Raw genomic sequence first — 19,302 nt, forward strand, 5'->3', positions numbered from 1 at the left:
GATCTCCTAACGCTTTTTGCCTACCAGTCAGCGCTCGTGCGCCGAATACCCCGGATGTAAACAATAACAGCGATTGCTCGTATTAAAGACGCAGTAAAGAGTAAGGTAACTTGAAGAAGTCACCGTTCCATTCCAACACCAGAATCCCCGCCCCTGTTCCAAAGAACAAAGCCCCGAACCTGTCGAGCACTATATCGAACCACTGTTCTATTTCGAACACCACGATCGGTACGATCAAGAAGAGTGCTGGTAGGACAGAAATAGCGGCCGACGCTTCTGTAGGTACTAATACTAACTGACTTTGGTTTAGCTTCTGGGGCTCGGAAATCCTCTTAGGGTTAAGGAATGAACCAAAGAAAAAGACATCCAAAGAGTACAGCTGTTTGACGCGAAGCTTCAAGGTGCTTTTTCAAGTAGCTAGTGGTAACGTTAGTGCAATGTGGCTTTGCTTTGGCCCGCGTTTCTGCTTGGGCTACACAGCTTAATTTGTGTGTCTCTACAGCAGATGGTTAGTTCGCTGGTAGTGATGTGTGTTTAGCTTCCATACTCTTTTCCAAATGCTGAGTGCTTAAAGCATAGAAAGCAGCATGTAACGTTAACGTTAACATTTTTTAAGTTTTTGGTGTGGCTCGGGACCGACAGAATGCGAACACTTTATACTCACTCGACCATTGCGGTTGACAAAAGAAATAACGTCAAGTAGAAAAATTGCGACATTTGACGGAATACTTAAAATGACCTCTGACCCACCTGTTGTGAGGGATTCGATCAGGTCGGCCAGATCCTCCATTGCGCATGCCTGGTCATGAACGAACTTCTCAAGTTTCAACCGTTCGTCTCGGTCCTTTTTCAGCGCCTTCAAAAGATCTGAAATAATGCATGTTTAATTATTTGTGTTATGATTACCTTCTTCTGAAACATCAAACCAATGTCGCCTTATTCGGGATCAATACTGACCAATCAATTTAGAACGTTAACTAACGTTTCACGTGTTTATAACTCTCGCGAGTTTACGTTGTGAAGGGATATGTCATCAGTATTGATCCTGAAAAAGGCGACAGTGGTCGTTGATGAAAAGCTGTTCCGTGTGTATCTTTGAGTTGGAAGAAGCTTAAAATTGTACCAAGAATTGTGCTAAGAACCCAATGTAGACGGCCTAAATTTTAGGCAAAAAAGAAAACCAAGACGGCGGAGTCCTCACTTTGTTGCTCCTTGTGCAGGTTATTGACCTCGTGACGAAGTGCCCGGATGCAGTTGTGCTCTCCCATCAGGCCATAGCTGATCTCCATCTCACAACCCTGGAAAAACAATCAAACAAATAAATAAGTAAATAAACAACTGATCTCCACATCGAAAAACAAACAAATAAGGAAAAATAAACAATTACTTTGTCGCTATTGTTAACTAGTTATCACAGCCTCTAATACTGTGGTAAGAGGCAGTTCACCTGATAATGATTGGTCCATGCTATGTTAGCACACATACATAGAAGAATGAAGTCAAGCTACGTAAGAAAATACAAATAGGGAAGTCGAACGCCAGATTGCAATAAAACCGTTCACAATTGGCGTTTGCAGCATACTTTTGCTAGGCACCCAGTGAATACAATAAAGCAAGCAATCAAAGACGCCAATGTACCGCTAAGCGTTGGCAGACTCTCTGAATCTACCATTAAGCGCTTCCAGTGCCCTCATATTTACTGTTAGCGATTGTAGGACCCCCACCCCACCCATACAGGCCCTCATAAACGCATTCGACCGTACCCTGTTGCAGCTGACAACCCGGTACGAGGTAGGCGCGCGGCACACGGCACATTCTCCAGGCATAACAAACAAATAAATAAACAAACAAACGTATACCTTGTTGAAGCTGACGAGGCGATGCTGACAGATCTCGGTATGATCAGGCATCTCCGCACGAGGCAGCCGTACGGCACACGGCTTGTTATTCAATCAAACAAACAAACAAACGTACCTTGTTACAGCTGACGAGGCGATGCTGACAGATCTCGGTATGGTCCGGTATCTCTGCCCGCGGTAGCCGCACGGCACACGGCTTGTTCTCCAGACAAACAAACAAACAAACAGACAAACAAACGTACCTTGTTGCCGCTGACGAGGCGGTGCTGACAGATCTCGGTATGATCAGACATCTCTGCCCGCGGTAGCCGTACGGCACACGGCTTGTTCTCCAGACAAACAAACAGACAAACAAACAATCATACCTTGTTGCAGCTGACGAGGCGATGCTGACAGATCTCGGTATGGTCCGGCATCTCAGCGCGAGGTAGCCGTACGGCACACGGCTTGTTCGGGCAGACCACAGTCACAAACTCGCACTCTTCGATATGGGCATCCCTCTGAAGAAACGACAAATATACAAGCTTTGTGAAAATGCCGTGGCTCTCTTTAGTTCTGATATAGACAGAAGGGCCGTGCGTTAGTGTGGGCGTCGTATGTGGCGTAGCTAGTTAAGTGTTGGCTCGAAACAGTAGGCTCGGGTGATTGCCGCAGACTCGTCGTCCGAGCATTTTCGCGAAATGTGACAGGGGTATAAGGACGCGGTCATATATATATATATATATATATATATATATATATATATATATATATAGGTCGTGCGATCGTCGAACAATTTTGATGCCATTGGATTTTCAAGCAGGCCGTGACAGAGCCAACCATCGATTTGGATCGACAGTTGAACTTTCCAGGAGACGTACATTTCTGTCCTCCAAAATTTCCAAAGTTGGCGATCGTACGACGATCTCGCGAACTACGTGACCGCGCCCTTCGGACAAATTAGGGACTTCGGAGCACGGCCGGAAATACACTTTCGACGGGCAACGGCAAATGGTACCGTAGTAGTCATCTCAAGGCAGATTTACCAGTGGCATAAGATAGTATCATAGCTGGCTAAGGAGTACAGCTGGCCATATGGAGTCATCAGACACTGGCAGCCAAACACACTCTTAGGCCGGCTTCACTCCTCTGACAGCTTTTGATACTATCTTATGCCAAAGTAGGACCTGCTTGGAGATTACCGTAGTATTTGAGAACATGGTAGGATCTCTCTTACCGTAAACATAAACATGACTGCAGGATGGCAGCAACTGTGCACACTTCTCCGTACGACGAAAATTAAAGACTAAACGTATATGCTCAAAAAGACGCAGATGTTCCTGTATGTTTCTCCGCCTTCTCTGGAATTTTGTACACGTGGAAAGCCACCCAATAGAAATATAGCTAGTGACTTATATTTAGCTATCCAAGGCGCGAGTCTGAGATTACCCATATGGTTAAACCCTCCATGAACGCATTAGCTTTTAGCTTCAAGAGTGTTCTGACTTCTAAGGAATTTTTCTAATGATTTTATGTGCTAACCTTTTCATGTGCTATATTTTTTACTTTAGTAATACAGTGAAAGCCAGTTAATTGCACGTTGGATAAACGCACACTTCGGTCAAATGCACGAAATCCCCAAATCCCGTGGCGGTGCGGTCCATCTGGGTAACTTCGTATTATCGCACACGCCGGATAATTGCACGGAATTCGCTGGCAAATTGGGTGTGCAATTAAGCGGCTTCCACTGTACTGCCCTCGCAAAATTATGGTAGTTTGTTTGGGATGTAAAAGGCAGTGGAAGGAGAGAGTACAGTCTATCTATCACATTATTTTAGTTTAAAAAAGTCCGGTCGAAAACCGTGTTAACTACTTTTACACATGATAATGGTTGTCTGATGTCATGCAAAAATTAAAGAGAGCGCTGATGGCATATCATAAAATTCACTTGCTGTGTCCAAGTGACACTTCAACCTGTTCGTGAAAAACAAAACAAAAAACATAATTGGATAGGGCTCATCTGCGAATGACGTCATGTCGCTAGGCAACGAACACGTCATAGAGGAAGCTACTGCCATTGCCACTTGTTCAAATGAAAGAATGATAATTGTTTTCCATTTCGAACTGATTTACGCACTTAAGATTGAAAATAATAGTGAAACACAAAAATTATCAAGGTAGCTTGTTATCTACACTTTTTTTCACACTTGGCATGTTATTCTGGCGTATGTTTTTGCATTACCAGATAACAGCGTAACAGCGTTAACATTAGGCAGTTTTGTACGACGCATTGTTCGAATGTAAAAAGTTTGCAAGGACCTGTTGAAAATATCGTTGCTAAGATTTTTTCACAGGGACCAAATGGTAGCCAGGTTGCCATGGACATAATAAAGTGAACTGCCAGCTTTTGCTTCCTGGTTACCTAAAGCCCTTCAGTGTTACAGGAAAAAGAGGTAATATCTAGCTGGGTAGACCATTATAAAACACAAAAAGTAGGGATAGATTAATGCAAGCACAAGACACTTGTGATATCTTGCCTGGGCAGAATAAAGTAACGACGCCTTACCGAAACGCATGCCATACTATGGTTGAAAATTTCAATGTATTAAAGCACCTTAAATATCTAACTACTTTATGCATTGAGGTATTGTGTATTGTGCAGTGGTATGGTTAGCGGCCCTGCCTCTGGAACTACATTGTAGACGCCGTGAGTTCTATTCCGGCTGTGTCGCTCACCCGACATGCACGCTACTGGAAGTGGTTGCAGGACGGGACGTTAAGCCGTGATCCACTGTTCATTGTGCTCGTCGCAAAAAGCTAGGAGAATTTCCCCTGTACAATAAACGTGTAGATACTGTACATAACCTCTGTCGTTTCTGTCACTGCAAATTGAAAATGAGCCCTTTAGTGAGCTGAACTGGATCGAAATCATTTTCACTAACTATGTCATGGGCTCCCGAGGGTACCCGCAAAGGGGTAGGCCAAAAATTACCCCCAAGACGAATCATCTTAAACGGAAAGGAAACGGGTTGGAACAAAATGGACAGCATAGCAGTAGCTGCTCAAAACAGCACCCTATGGAGAAAGTACGCTCACCGAGTTGACCAATGCAACAGTGTTGCGGGAGGATCTATGGTCTAAGGTAAGATAACAACGGGACAGTAAAACAAAATCATTCCTACCTGGTCTTGGAAGTCAACATTGTCGACTGATACGACACAGATTCTGCACGGAACGGCTCCCATGTTAGTACGCTTATTCCAAACCTTCAAGAACACCTGACTTTCTCTGTAGCTGTATAGAAAGTCTATAACCGCTCTTCGGCGTAACCCAACTACACTTCTCTAATTGATCTGACGTGTGTGTGTGTGGCGTTTTATACACCACAAAAACTCCCAGCTGCCTACGCCATTACGCAATCGCGAATCACGACATTGAAAATTAGTCATTCAGAATTATTGTTTACCGGTACCTAAGGCGTCTCGTGTCATCACGACTTCATCTTTCGTGGTAAGATAAAAGATATAATAGAAAGGGTTTGACGAAAAAGGTTAAATATGATGGAGGGGATTTGAGGGAAAATGTGAGAATTGAAATACGGAATCCTTCCACAAATACGTGCGTATTTACTAACTTAAAAAAGTGAAGACGGTTCTTCAATAACAGTTTGAAATACGATACGTTTACGACAGTATATTTTAAGTGATTTACATGACGTCAGCAACCGTAGCCTAGAGGGTAGTCACGTTATCCTTGTCACCGGGCAGTATGACGTCATTGTTAGAATTCAAAGCCTTCAAGATCATGTTCAAGACCAACGCTGAACGTGTTGTTGCAGTGACTAATTCGATATAAAGGTTAATGTAGTATAAGCTTGAGTTTTTCCATCTCTTAAATGATGCTAGCATTAAATATGGTAGTTGGACACATGTAGCACTGCCATTGGACTAACCCCTACTGTAGGGCAAAGTATTTAAGTTGCCAAGAGTCAAAAAGCCTTTTCGCACGTTTTACGTACGTGTAAATAACACTTATATGTCGATAGATCCTTGACCGAGTAATGGCTAAGAGTTGTACTGAGACTTTAAACTGGTTCATACATGTACCTTTTCCCTATCTTAACACACAGCTTTTGAAAACAGCATGGGAGTTGAACACACACTGCTGCCATAGCCAGGCAACGTGTGGTACGGCTCAACTCCCATGGTGTGTGTTCAACTCCCATACTAACCATCCTAACCATTGGAATAGTCTTGAGATGTGTTTTTGAGAAATCACACAATGACTGTAGACTCTTAAGGGATAAGATGGTCTTGGAAATAAGTAGGAAATGTGGAATTATAAGTGTCAATGATTCATATTATTGACGCAGCGCTACATTCAATGAGAAATCATGACACATAACAGAACGGAGGAGGAAGTGAGCTTCATTTCCTTTCATCTAGCTAGATTGGAGAACAATATTTTTATCCTCCTCTAGGCAACAGAATTCTCGGAAGGAAGATTGAACAAATGATTCAACACACAGATGACGGTATAGCGATATAGATTCTTCATGGTTTCATTCAGGACTTAAGCGACATTTCCTGCTTTCTAGCTCGTCAACAGAAAAACATGATTATCCCCTCTTGGCAAAAGAATCTTCAAGGGTATAAAAGTGACCTTCTTGTCTAAAGGTCTTCTCCGGATCTATTTGTTATTTGTTATTGGGTGGGCCGACTATTCGCTCTTTGCAGTCAGGGGCTGAATTGCAAGGAACTTGCAATAGGCGGGGCTAAATCGCAAGGGCCTGGAGCGAGCTGCCATTCCGCGCCACTTAGGTACGGTAGTAATTGCCCCAGGTGCGGCCAAGGTACTGTAGGTTTTGAACCACTCCCACCGCACCTTGGCACGTGTGGCGGGTTCTTTATACCCCCCTCACATTAGGCGCGATTCGATCGGACGACGAGTCTGCGAGGTCAAAATTACGAGGAGGCATGACCCTGACGGGAAGGGGGGAACTCTACCATTTCTTCGTCGGCATCAGGGTCATGCCTCCTCGTAAACTAGAGCTCGCAAACTCGTCGTCCGATCGAATCGCGCCGAATGTGAGGGGGGTATTAACGTGCCTGGGGTATGGCTCTCCCCAGACACGGGACATCCATCTAACGTCCTTATCCGAGGGACGACCCTAACTCAAGCTAAGTACTCATTTTCCTGATCCTTGATATGATGAGTCACCATGACGCGTCAGTCACGGCACGGAATGATATAAGCGGCATTTCCTGTTATCTAGCGCAACTAGAAGATGTTTATCCCTTTCTTGGCAACAAATTCTTCACGACGATAAAGGCGATTGTCATAAAGACGTTTTCTTCCTTAATGTGTGAGTAACACGCGCGTGTCCCGAGATGCTTTTGCTGACTCATGAGCATTTAGAAGCTTACTGCTTTGTACTGACGCACGCGAGTACGATCAAAGCATCAACCCATGGCCAACCTCAGCTGAACCTTCTCCACTCATAAACAACCGAGTACAGGAGCCTCATGTTAAAAGCTTGTTTAAACCAAGGATAAAACAACAATGCACAGTCGGGACTATGTAATACTATGTTTCTGCAAAAAGAGGTATAGGCTTCACGTTATCAGTCAAACATATGATTTATTTGCAACAACAGAGATGGTTGTTTCCTGTTGTTGAACGATATTTAACACTGAACATACTATATTCTTCTCGGAAGTCTGTAGTCCATCAAACGAATGCCACGCGCCTAGCATCGAAGGGAAATGACAAACAAAATACTCCCTTCGTAGAACCAACTCGGAAGCTGGTTCAAAAGTGATATTGACTTTCTTACAACAGAATAAAGGAGCCTCGTGTTAAAAGCAAGTCTATATCAGAGTTCAATAGATTTAATACGAAGATAAAAACACGGGGCTATGCAATATCATGTTACTGCTACGTACAGGCTCGTTCACGTTTTTCGTTAAACAAATATTTTATTTGCAACGATAGAGAAGCGATCGTTTCCTTTTGTTGAATAATCAACGCTTAGCATGCCATCCCCTTCTCGGAAGTCTGTAATCCATGCGACTAGCATCAAAGGGAAGTGGAAAACAAAACACTCCCAATAGTAAATGGTTAACTAGAATTAAGATTAATAGGGATATGCATAAGTTTTTTCTTGTTTCTGAAAACCTTATTGATAGTCCACACAATGTACAAATATCATGGGGCACTTTCTGTATCCAATGATTTGCATCAATATCTCAGTTTATTTCTGTTTTGATTTATGGTTTGGGACAAGTTGATGTCCCTTTGTTTTGTTTTGATGTGTTGTGTTGTGTTGGTTCGTACTACTGAATTAAAAAAAAAAAATTAAAAAAAAAAACACTCCCTTCGTAGAACCGATACGGAAGCTGTTTCATAAGTGGCATTAACTTTCTCCAATCACAAACATGTTTCTGCAAAAGCAACTATTTGCAACGAGAGATGGTTGTTTCTTTTTATTGTAATACGTCCCTCGGATAGGACGTTAAATGGAGGTCCCGTGTCTGGGAAGAGCCATACCCCGGGCACGTTAAAGAACCCGCCACATGTGCGATGGTGCGGTGTGAGCGGTTCAAAACCTACAGTACCTTGGCCGCACCTGGGGCAATTACTGTCGTATTGAGGTCACCTGAGTGGCGCCGAATGGCAGCTCGCTCCAGACACTTGCGACAGTCGTATTGAGGTCACTTGAGTGGCGCCGAATGGCAGCTCGCTCCAGACCCTTGCGATTTAGCCCCGCCTATTGTAAGCTCCTCGCAATTCAGCCCCTGGCTGCAAAGAGTGAGTAGTCGGCCCACCCAATAGCAATAACCAAAAATAACAATTGTATGCCAGACCCTTCTCGGTAGCCCATCAAGCCATTGCCACGCGCCTAGCAGCGAAGGAAAGCGGCAAACAAAATAATCTCTTCGTAAGTGGTATTAAATCGCCATGAATAACGGCTTAACATGCTTGGGGTTAATCTGCTATGTAGTGGCGCGGAAGGGTCGTCGTCTTTTCGAACGGCCGTCGCCAAGTCAAGTCAAGCGCAACAATTGCAACGGTTACAATATAAAGCAAAGTGGAGTATATAGTATATAGCTATATACTTAGCAAGATTGATAAAATACTGTAACAATACATGTAGGTTTTAAGACTTTACAGTATTAAACAAAACATGGTATAAAGTCAAACAAAGCCAAAATGTTATGTCAGTCTACTTGTTGATAACAAATATCTAGTACATGTACAAGATACATTTAGTCTGTATGTCATACATAAAAACTTTCTGCTGCAGTACCATGGTTAGCCAACAGGAGGCTCAAATTCGCGGAGGACAGTAAGGTCACCAACCCCTACCCACGTACCAAATATCATTGCAATCCGTCCTGAGGTTCTTGAGATATACCGCGGGACACATGCACACAAAAACAAAAGTTCTACTGGAGTACCAAGGTCACCCAACAGGAGGCCTAAAATCATGGAGGACAGTGAGGTCACCAACCCCTACCCACGTACCAAATATTATCGCGATCCGTCCAGAGGTTCTTAAGATATTCGACCGTACATACACAAATGAGAACTCTACGCAGAGTGAAAACTATACCTCCATTTTTCCAGGAGGTAACAGGTTGTGATTGTCAACGGACCGTGTTAAGCCTTGCGTGGGTGTTCACGTTGCCGCCACGGAGGTGAATATCTAATTGCTTGTGACCTTCAAGAGAAATTGATACGGGACTGACATATCGAGCAGTTGCTAGGATACCAAGTTTGTTGATACTGGGGTCATATTTCCCAACCGAGCCAAATTTCTGCTCCGCGAGACTTTGGAAGTGTGTTTTTGTGCGTGGCGTTATTGTTGGCGTATTTTTGTTACAGCAAAAAAAGACATACAGTACAAATGCAGTGGTGCTTCACTCAAACAGACTGGCTTATATTAACGGTACCACTGGGCAAAACGTGATACATGACATATATCAGAAAACATGTAAACGGGAACGTGTGATGCACAGGAACAATGACGGGCAATTGAACTACAGCAAAAAACAGCTGACATTGATCATGATGGTGAAAACACTGGTAAAAGATTCATGTTGAAATGCAATTGAAATCAGTTGTGAAAACGTTTTGTTTTGCCCAAAGCAGCGGTGAGGCAAATATTTGACAGGGGTGCAAATTTCACGCATCACCGGATAAAACAACAATGTGATCTTGGCATTACGCGGCTTCTATCACCCCAACCTCCTCTAGTAGATTAACAGAACACATAAATTTTAGAAAAGGTGGGGCTTTTCGTCTCCCTTTGCTTTCAAAAAAGAAGTCAAACCCAACCTGTTTAGACATAGCCAACACTAGTATTAGAGTAGAATATTGTTCATAACTGTCCATTGTCACTTGTATATCTATATATATATATGCTTATACCATTTACTTGCAATTAGCCCTCGGGCACGAACTTGCAAATAAACTTTTTCATTAACCAGGCCCTGGCCAACACAGCACAAGAAGTTGTGGCGTACAATTTTGGATGTTTTGAAAAGCAAAGTCTCTTATAAACGGGGATCACAGATTTGGTGTAAAAAAAAGTGTTCTACGAAATTCTCTCATGTGATATTCTACCAACCACTCAGTTAGAACGGACTCCATCACTACAGCATGTATCTATTTTGTACCTTTACCACAATTAAATGTTTGCGTCCTTTTTGAATCCATTCACATTTTGACGCAGACGTTGGCATTTTTAAAACCACTGCCTGCTATGTTGCATATATATTTCCAGAAAGGCACGACCAGGTAATGACTAACATTACAGGTGTATTTTGTCGTACCTTTTTTAAGGGCAACGTGACGTCACATCCGGCATCGTGAAACTCACAGCGCATGAGCAGCTGATACAGCTTTTCCCGCCAAATCCTGTGCAGATGTCGAAGGTCAGATGACGTCACCGGAGCGCGACATGTCGGGCACGAGTCTGGAAAGGAGGTACAATAATCATGTTAAATACATAAAATTTAAACCTTTTAGCAACCTTAATGAAATGTTCACACCAAGAACATAAAATTATTTGAAATTAAGAAAAACTTATGTACAACAAGATTGTTCGTTGATTGTTCGTTGAACAGACTAGATTGTTCGTTGAACAGACCGCTGAAGGATCCTAACATTTCAGATCTGACATCCGAGTAACGAAATTCAGAATAGAATTTTAGACAGTCTTGCACATTTTCTTACATAAACTTCATGTATTTCATACTTTGTTGGCATATTAGAGGAACAGCGTCTATGATATGTCAGTGGTTCTTTTCTCTGCTCATTTTGTCAACATGCACACGATATCATGTTGAAGATACCGGCGCTCCAGTACAGTTGTACATTCATTTTGTATTTAATAACAATAGACGTACAAATTATGACTTTTGATTCACAAGTAGTAAATGACCTTTGACCTCTAAACAACAAGTGACCTTTGACCTCTAAACAGCAAGTGACCTTTGACCTACAAACTGATACCCTAACCCTTGACCTTACCGTGACTCTCGAGCCAGGGCAGGATGCAGCCCTCGCAGAAGGCGTGCTGACACCGGGAGAACTCGCGGGGGTTTTCCAGCACCTCGTGGCACACGGCGCAGGTGCAGTCGTCAGGGATGTCATCGAGGAACAGCACTTTCAAAACCCCCATGTTGATCCTCTCTCGCGCCGTTTTTCTTGTGATGAATTTCCAAGGACCGTGTCTTTAATTTGTGCACTGAAATAGAATGAAAAAAAAGTGTCAAACGAATTTTGAAATATCCTTACATCAAAGCAATCTCAAGTTGGGAGTAGTGTTTAGACATTTTCTTTTATTTGACGACTGTTTCAGGCGATCGCTGAGATGACACTAATGCCATCTAGCGAAGTTGAAAATATTTGCAGAAACACATGTGCCTGACGTCATTGGCCGTTCCCATGGTACCGTTAATCACCAAAGTCCATTTGCATCTCTTGCGGGCGATGTTTCGTGTCGCCTCAGCGAAGAATTGGATTGGCTAGGCCTATTGACGGGAAGTTCCTGTCAATAACTTAATACTTTTGGACTGACAACAGGATGTTCTTGTCAATAGCTAATCTTTGATTTGACGAAAAGAATGTATGTTTAAGATGGTGCAAAATTGAGCCACCACGCCCTGATATATCCGGCTTGCATTTACATGCACTGTGTACCGCACTCTCGATCCGAATGTGTGATGTGGTCGAATATTCGGGTAGCCCACATTCTTATTGGAAAACATATTCTTCGATCATGTTTTTTTTTATTGCAACAGATAAATACCTAACATGATGGCGACACACTCAAGCTCAACACGCTTATTTTCGTGCCGTCATCAGAAACAACTGAGAGTACAAAAGAACATTGAATCAAATACAGACAAGCAAACATAAGAAAAGTAATATTGAGTAACACCACATAACAAAATCATAGAATATAAGAAAATACATTTGTATATAGGTGGATATTCGGACAGGTACTCCGGGCCAAGCTGGTTCATACACGTTCAGTTATTCAAATTTCAATCAAGTTGATATACTACTAAATAATTACCGATACAAACTAAATTTTAGACAATCTAGAGTTATACACCACAAAGCTTTAACCCGACAAAAGCCGTGCTGCCGGTTGCCCTTTTAACAATAATCTACATTACATATCTGACACCCCGATAATACGCCTTTGGTTGCAGGAGAGTTGGGGTAAGAAAACTAAGGCCATGTTACGTTTATGAAGCTTAGACATCCAGGTAAGCAATATTCAAATACAATTCAATCTCTACAACTGGATAAAAACGGATATTTACTTCCGGACGTTTCGATTGTTCTGACTAGTTCATTCGCTTTATGCTAAAGAAGAGTGATGGATGTCACTCGAAACGTCCGGAAGTAAATATCCGTTTTTTATCCAGTTGTAGAGATTGAATTGTATTTGAATAAGGCCATGTTGTTTCTATTACATGGATGACATCCACTGGGAACCAAGAAATTGTTGCAAACGGTCTAAACAAAATTTTAGCAAAAAATAAAAGTGTTTCATTATGAAACCTAAGTGGTAAGAAAGATTTTTAAAAATGGCTACAACACAGTATGTATTCCAAATATTGTAGATTCTGGGAACAACACAATTTTGTTGCCAGCGTGAGAAACAAAGTTTTAGCAAAAATAAGAGTTGCTTTTATCATGTAATTCAATTCGACAGGAAGATTGTACAAATAGCTAAATACACAGTATGATATTACAAATAATTAAGATTTTTTGTCACATCATTCCTGTTATTTGGATGTATACAAAGTTATTTTAAAAGTGATTATTGTTATGTTTTATAATGTTTGGGATTGTGCACTTCTATTCCTTTTCATTTTAATTGTAACATGTGTAAAGCATACTGCAATTCAGCCGAAGAAATAAAGGCTGCCATTGTATGTTATAGTTTGTCGCTCGATGCGAAATAAAACCATTCATTCATTCTTTCAAACCTTCTTTTTGCCTTTGGAGTTGACTTTGGTATGCTGCGACATTAGTGTCTGTTTCCCCATATTTGCTTGCAACGTATGACATATATTTGCTCAATTTGCAGCTGTTTTGAACGAATAATACTATGGTATTATGGTACAAAGCAGGGCTTGCTAGTGAACTCATACTGTGGAAGCCAACACACGGGTATGCACATGCAGGACGACCTCGACTAACCTACATAGACCAGCTTGCCCGTGATGTGGGGTTGCGGGTTGAGGACTTAGAGAACGCTATTGGGGGACAGAGACGTTTGGAAGGAGAGAGTGGACCTGGTCCGGGCAAGTAGCCCGCAACGATGATGATGATGAATACTATGGTTGAATTTTTTATGCGAGCGTTGACGTCATCCATATAATCTAACCAACGCGGCCTAATGCTCAAGAAAAAGAGCAGGGCAGACATTTGATACGGCAAAGCTGAAATGGAAATCAAACTTGATAGGGCGATATTCCACCCTCTTTTCCTAGATTTCTGTCGTTTGCTTTCGTCCTCGGGCGGTAAATTTCGACCAATCAGACGACGCGATGTTAAAATGGCGGGATTAGTCTGCAAACGATCTTTGCGGGTGATGTGACGATGGTATTTGTTGCCATGGCTACAGAGAACGCCGATGCCATTGGTCTTTGAGCGGGATCTACGCTAAAATGTCGCAAAATGTCAAATGAGAGGTTTCCTTGCGGGAGTATTAACATAACATAATTCTTGTTTTTCACTTTTTGCCAAAGTAGAGAGAGGTTCTAAATCACTTATTTCATGGTCACGATCAAAGCTAAAATGTCGCCAAATGTCAGATGAGAATGTATTAACGTAAGTAATTCTTGTTTTTCACTTTTTACCCAAAGTAGAAAGTGGTTTTAGATCGCTTATTCCATGTTCATGAACAGAGCTTAAATCAAGGCAATCTAGGTATAATGTATGGCTCTGAGACATAGAACGTGGTCTTTTTAATACCTTTTTATAGACCAACGTTTTATTTTTGTGCTGGAAAAAATCCATTCTTAAGGCAAGACGTAAGTTTTGTCTTTATGATTAGATGGGACCGTCTAGAATCCTGTCACGTACTCAAAGCCAGAAACATGTTACATGTGTTAATATGCATAAATGTGAAGGTTGTAGTAACATATACGTTTGTTCCGATGTTCAACGTCACGGCGTAAGAATCATGAGAATTCCATTCTGGAGAAGGAAAACGCTAGTGGTGCGCGTTTGAAGTGCTTATGATGTAAAAAAAAAACAAAAAAAAACTGAATTTAGACAGAAATAAGGCAAGTATCGATGACACAATATAACAATATATTATGACCGGCTACGTTATCATATATTTTTCCAGAATGACCCTTATTCTGAACTTCATAAAAGCCGCAACAAGTGATTCTGAGAAATTAGAGCAGGTACCACATTTTCCTTGCTTTGGGGCAGAAAAAAGTAGGCCGGTGCTAGTTGTCCGAGGAGAATGGTTTGCGACCAGCTAACTCGCCTGGCATGTTATTTGACTACTAGTATATTTGTCCAACTTGTACTATTTTTCCTGCGACCTGTGGAGCCTGGTAGAGACTAAGAGCTTCATATGCACCTCAAACGGACTTGAATATATACGCATGTGTGACCCCACCTTTACACAAATACTATTTAGGCCGCAGCAAGGTCACAATTATGTCGTAACTAGGTTGCAACTAGGTCGCAGTGCGATCGTCGCCCAGTAGAATATGTATTCACATCTCCAGCATATGTCCCTTACAGTAGACTATTGACCTGGGATAAACTGCCTGACGCACGCACATCGTTATTGACGTGTACAGGAAATACCCTGCTTAACTGGTCAATACCACGATGTGTCGTCGTGTTACGTATTATTTAAACTGCATGTGTTTGACCCAGAACCCAGAGGTCCTGGGTTCAAATTCTGTTATGCTACCGGCCTTGTGTCCTAAAATTACGCGATTTTCCTCACTACACCCAGGTGTAAAGACGGGTACCTGACTTCGGTTGGGGAGATAAAAGGTGGTGCCTTCCAATCCCGTGTCCTAGACACAGTAGATAAAACCCCACTGCCTCTACGGTCTTATAAAAGGCTATAGGACTGTATATACCTTTTGGCATAACAAAACTGAAATAAGTGAAAATACGTTTAACTTACTGACTCTAGCGCGGTGCCAATAGAAATAATACTATACTGCGCTGTTTAAACCTCCATGCATTCGGAATAAGCAAAAATAACACCAATCACGCACTGTTTGCTTTGAGCAGATTGCTGGTAAAACAAAACAAGACGAGAGGATCTAGGAATGCAATTTAACCTCCTAGGTAGAATCAAGGAGTTTTTAAAAAAGACTTGGTAGAATACACATGGGGACAAGAAAGGCATGTTTGTTTTCTGTTACCAGACCCTAGCAAATTCTTCCGACCCTAGACTTTTCATTGGATCGACCGCTGGCATGGGTCATAGTATTTCCGATTTTCTAGTAAAATAAGCAAGACGCGAGGAATGCAATGAATACAGTTGGTAGAATACACATGGGCCGGGGAAGACATGTTGTGTTTTGGATTATCCAAAACTATAGCAAAACCTGCCGACCCTAGTTTTTTTTCTTTAAATAGACTGGAAAGGAACATGACGTATCCGATCTGACGTACGAGTGATGAAATCCACAACAGAATCTTAAGCAACCTTGCAAATTTTCTTACAGACTTCCTTCCTATTTCAAACTCTGTTTACAGGTTATTGGAGCAATCACTGTAAAATGTGTGGTTTCTTTGTTAATTTTGTGACACAATATGATGTTGAAGATACCAGCGCTCCAGTACAGTTTTACATTCATTTTGTAAACGGTAATGTCGAATTAGTTCGGCCTAAATCTGTACAAATACGACATCTGTACAAATACAAAGAGAATCCCTACCGAACCTATTTTTTCAGAACATACTTGGAAACAGAAGATTTGATTTCCATAGGCTTGATGTGATTGTATAAACAAGGCTCTAATCTCCAAGAAGTAAGTAATCACCAAATCAAGACGACATCCCATACATTGTATACACTACATTAAACATATCTTGTCTACGTGTACTTATTTGTGAATAGATGGTCTACGTGTGCGACGCTGTGATAGTGACTCACACTCCATGGTTATGTATGATTACTACGAAAACATTCTAATCACCGTTCGAAATCAGCAGTGTATTTTAAACAGTGTGTAATGTGAATTCTTTCAGGCTTCCTTGTATCATATAATACACCATTGACAGTATAAACATATAGATATTCCAATCTCTAGTCTGTAAGAAAGCATGTTCTCGCCAATTTAGATGCCATGTAAAATTATGCAGGATAGTGCGGACTCACGTGTAAGTGTTGGTGACAGGTGCCCTAGTTGTGTGCTCTAGGCTGTAGCGAGACAGAAATGAACATATATGAAGGTTAGACATCCAGGTAATACCCCTGTCACATTGCGCGAAAATCGATCGAACGGCGATTCTGCGGCAATCGCCCGAGCCTCGCTTATACAGTAATAATAACTTTATTGCAAAACAATTGTACAAGGTACAAAGTATGGCTTATATGTGAATGGGACGGTTTTCAGGTGAAAAAAACGCGCAACCCTCTGTCGATCTTAAATATGGCCGATCTTCCATCGATACGCCCGAAGTTCGTGGATAATGTGACAGGGGTATAAACAATATTCAAATACATATGCCAAAAAGCAGTTACTCAAGCAACTGGATATGATTTTGCGCTGTCACATAGGTCTTGCGATCGTCGTACGATCGCTAACTTCGGGCATTTTGGAGGACAAAAAATGTACGTCTCCTGCAAATTTCTGTCTTGGTACGCAAAGTCATATCCAGTTGCTTGAGTAACTGCTTTTTTGGCATATGTTATTACCTGGATGTCAAACCTTCAACGGCGAAATATTCAAATACAATTTAATCTCTACAACCGGATAAAAAATAGAGATTTACTTCTTGACGTTTCGAGTGACATCCATCACTCTTATTCATCGCTTTCCAATTGTATTTGAAGATAAAAAAAGACCACATTTTGCAATGAATCTAGCACAGAAACGCGCCACTAACAACCACGTTTACGTGAGTCACACCCAGAATCAACGCACACCTGAATAAAACAAGACCCAGGTACCTTCCGCTATCAAATCTACGGCAATTTCGGACGCTGAATATTGTTTAATACCACGATATCTTTCCCTCACCTTTAGCAAGATGTCCTCTACTCCCGTGTTGGATGTCGAGTGTGTATGTTAGAATCCGCTATCCTACACTTCTGGCTAAAATGCCAACAGCGGCCTTTTCTCCTCCCAGACGAAAATGCCAAACGGTAAATGCTGTTTGGATTATTTCGTCCTGCTGACGTCAGCACCGGTTGCCATGACAACGGTTACCGTCGTGCGATTCGTTGAATAAGGCGCGCGGCTCGTGTGTTTTGGCGCGAGCGTTAATTAGTCGGCTACGTCTACCTACCTTGGGTAAATATTACGATTAGAATAAAAACACGCTGGGAAAACTGTTATCAATAGAAGACTATAGTTGCGAAATCGTAATATATGCCCGTGTTTTTCAACATTTGATTTGATTTATTCGGCTGTATAAAAAGGAATGTAGCTTGCTACTAGTCGTGTTCTAATTCACGCGTAGTCCTGGTAACTGCAAAATATATAATAAACAATATACACGACTACAATGCGTTTACAGTAACATGCTTTAACGTCCTTGGTCATACAAACAATGTGAAGAAGGCATTTGAGATACGGAGGTGAACGGTTTTTTTATACATTGTATTGCAACATGAATGTTATACAATATACAGTGGTGCCACACTCAAGCCAACTGCCGTAAATTAAAGGCAGCACTGAACACTTGTCAAATGTACAGGAAAAGAGGTAGACAGTTAATTTACAACAAAAGAAACCAGCTAACATACAATTTGGTTAAAAATACTAGTAAAATACCGGTAAAAGACGATCTGTATTTAGTTCATGGCAAAAGATAACTGTAGAGAAGGAATACGTCTTTCTAAGCTAGACAAGACTCGGTAAATAATATACCAGCTCATGTTTCTTGGCTGTTGCTGCATGGCCCAAATATGGACCTATAAGCCGCACACTTCTGTTGGACCCGGCATTTGACGTAAAACGTAAGGGCGTGGTCACGTAGGACGTACGATCGTCGTACGATCGCTAACTTCGGGCATTTTGGAGGACAAAAATGTACGTCTCCTGCAAAGTTTAACTGTTTTGGTACACACAATGCGCGTTTTGGATCCATGTCGGTGGTTGGTTCTGTCACGGCCTGCTTGAAAAACCGATGGCATCAAAATCGTACGACGATCGCGCGACCTATGTGACTGCGCCATATATCAGCATGGAAACGATCTATGTTTACCTGATGGCAAACTATAACTGTAGAGGAGGAAAAAGTATTTCTAAGGTAGACAAGTCTTGATAAATAACATGGCAGATCAAATTTCTCTGCCGTTGCATGCATGGCCCAAATATGGATAAACAGGTCGCATACTTCCGGTCAGACCTGGCGTTTGATGTAAAACGTACGTTGAGAACGGATGAAGACGTTTATGGTACATTTTCGCCCCAAGGAGCCAAATTCACAGGTCACAGCAAGACAAAACATTCGCATGCAAATTTCTTTCTTTTTTCGTAGTCGTAGTTATAATCTAGGATAGAAGTTCGACTTCCTCGCATGGTAATGTTTAAAATGTAGCATAAATTGTATGTTATAGCTTTGGCAATAGCATGAGGAATGTACATTTTTCAGTGGTACTGATTAGGGCTGGGTACCGGTACAGAACATTCAGGTCCAGATCCGGACCTGAGCCTGGACCTGATTCAGTATGACACATAGCAATGGTCCATTTCACTACAAAGAAATCTGTTTGGTG

General features: G+C 41.8%; 1 protein-coding gene across 1 annotated transcript; it reads right to left on the reverse strand.

Annotated features, from left to right (window-relative positions):
* Positions 1 to 82: 82 nt before the first annotated feature.
* LOC118404397 (RING finger protein 151-like) lies at positions 83 to 17,764 on the reverse strand. The gene is made up of 7 exons (XM_035803466.1): positions 17,600 to 17,764; positions 11,376 to 11,592; positions 10,676 to 10,818; positions 2,225 to 2,359; positions 1,202 to 1,298; positions 751 to 867; positions 83 to 246 (listed from the first exon to the last, which is right to left on the reverse strand). Exons 2-7 carry the CDS (start codon positions 11,524 to 11,526, stop codon positions 83 to 85), a joined length of 807 nt encoding a protein of 268 aa, XP_035659359.1. The 5' UTR covers positions 11,527 to 11,592; positions 17,600 to 17,764.
* Between the last annotated feature and the right edge of the window lie 1,538 nt (positions 17,765 to 19,302).

This window comes from Branchiostoma floridae, chromosome 17 (assembly GCF_000003815.2).
Source record: "Branchiostoma floridae strain S238N-H82 chromosome 17, Bfl_VNyyK, whole genome shotgun sequence".
In the NCBI taxonomy this organism is placed as follows: domain Eukaryota; kingdom Metazoa; phylum Chordata; class Leptocardii; order Amphioxiformes; family Branchiostomatidae; genus Branchiostoma; species Branchiostoma floridae.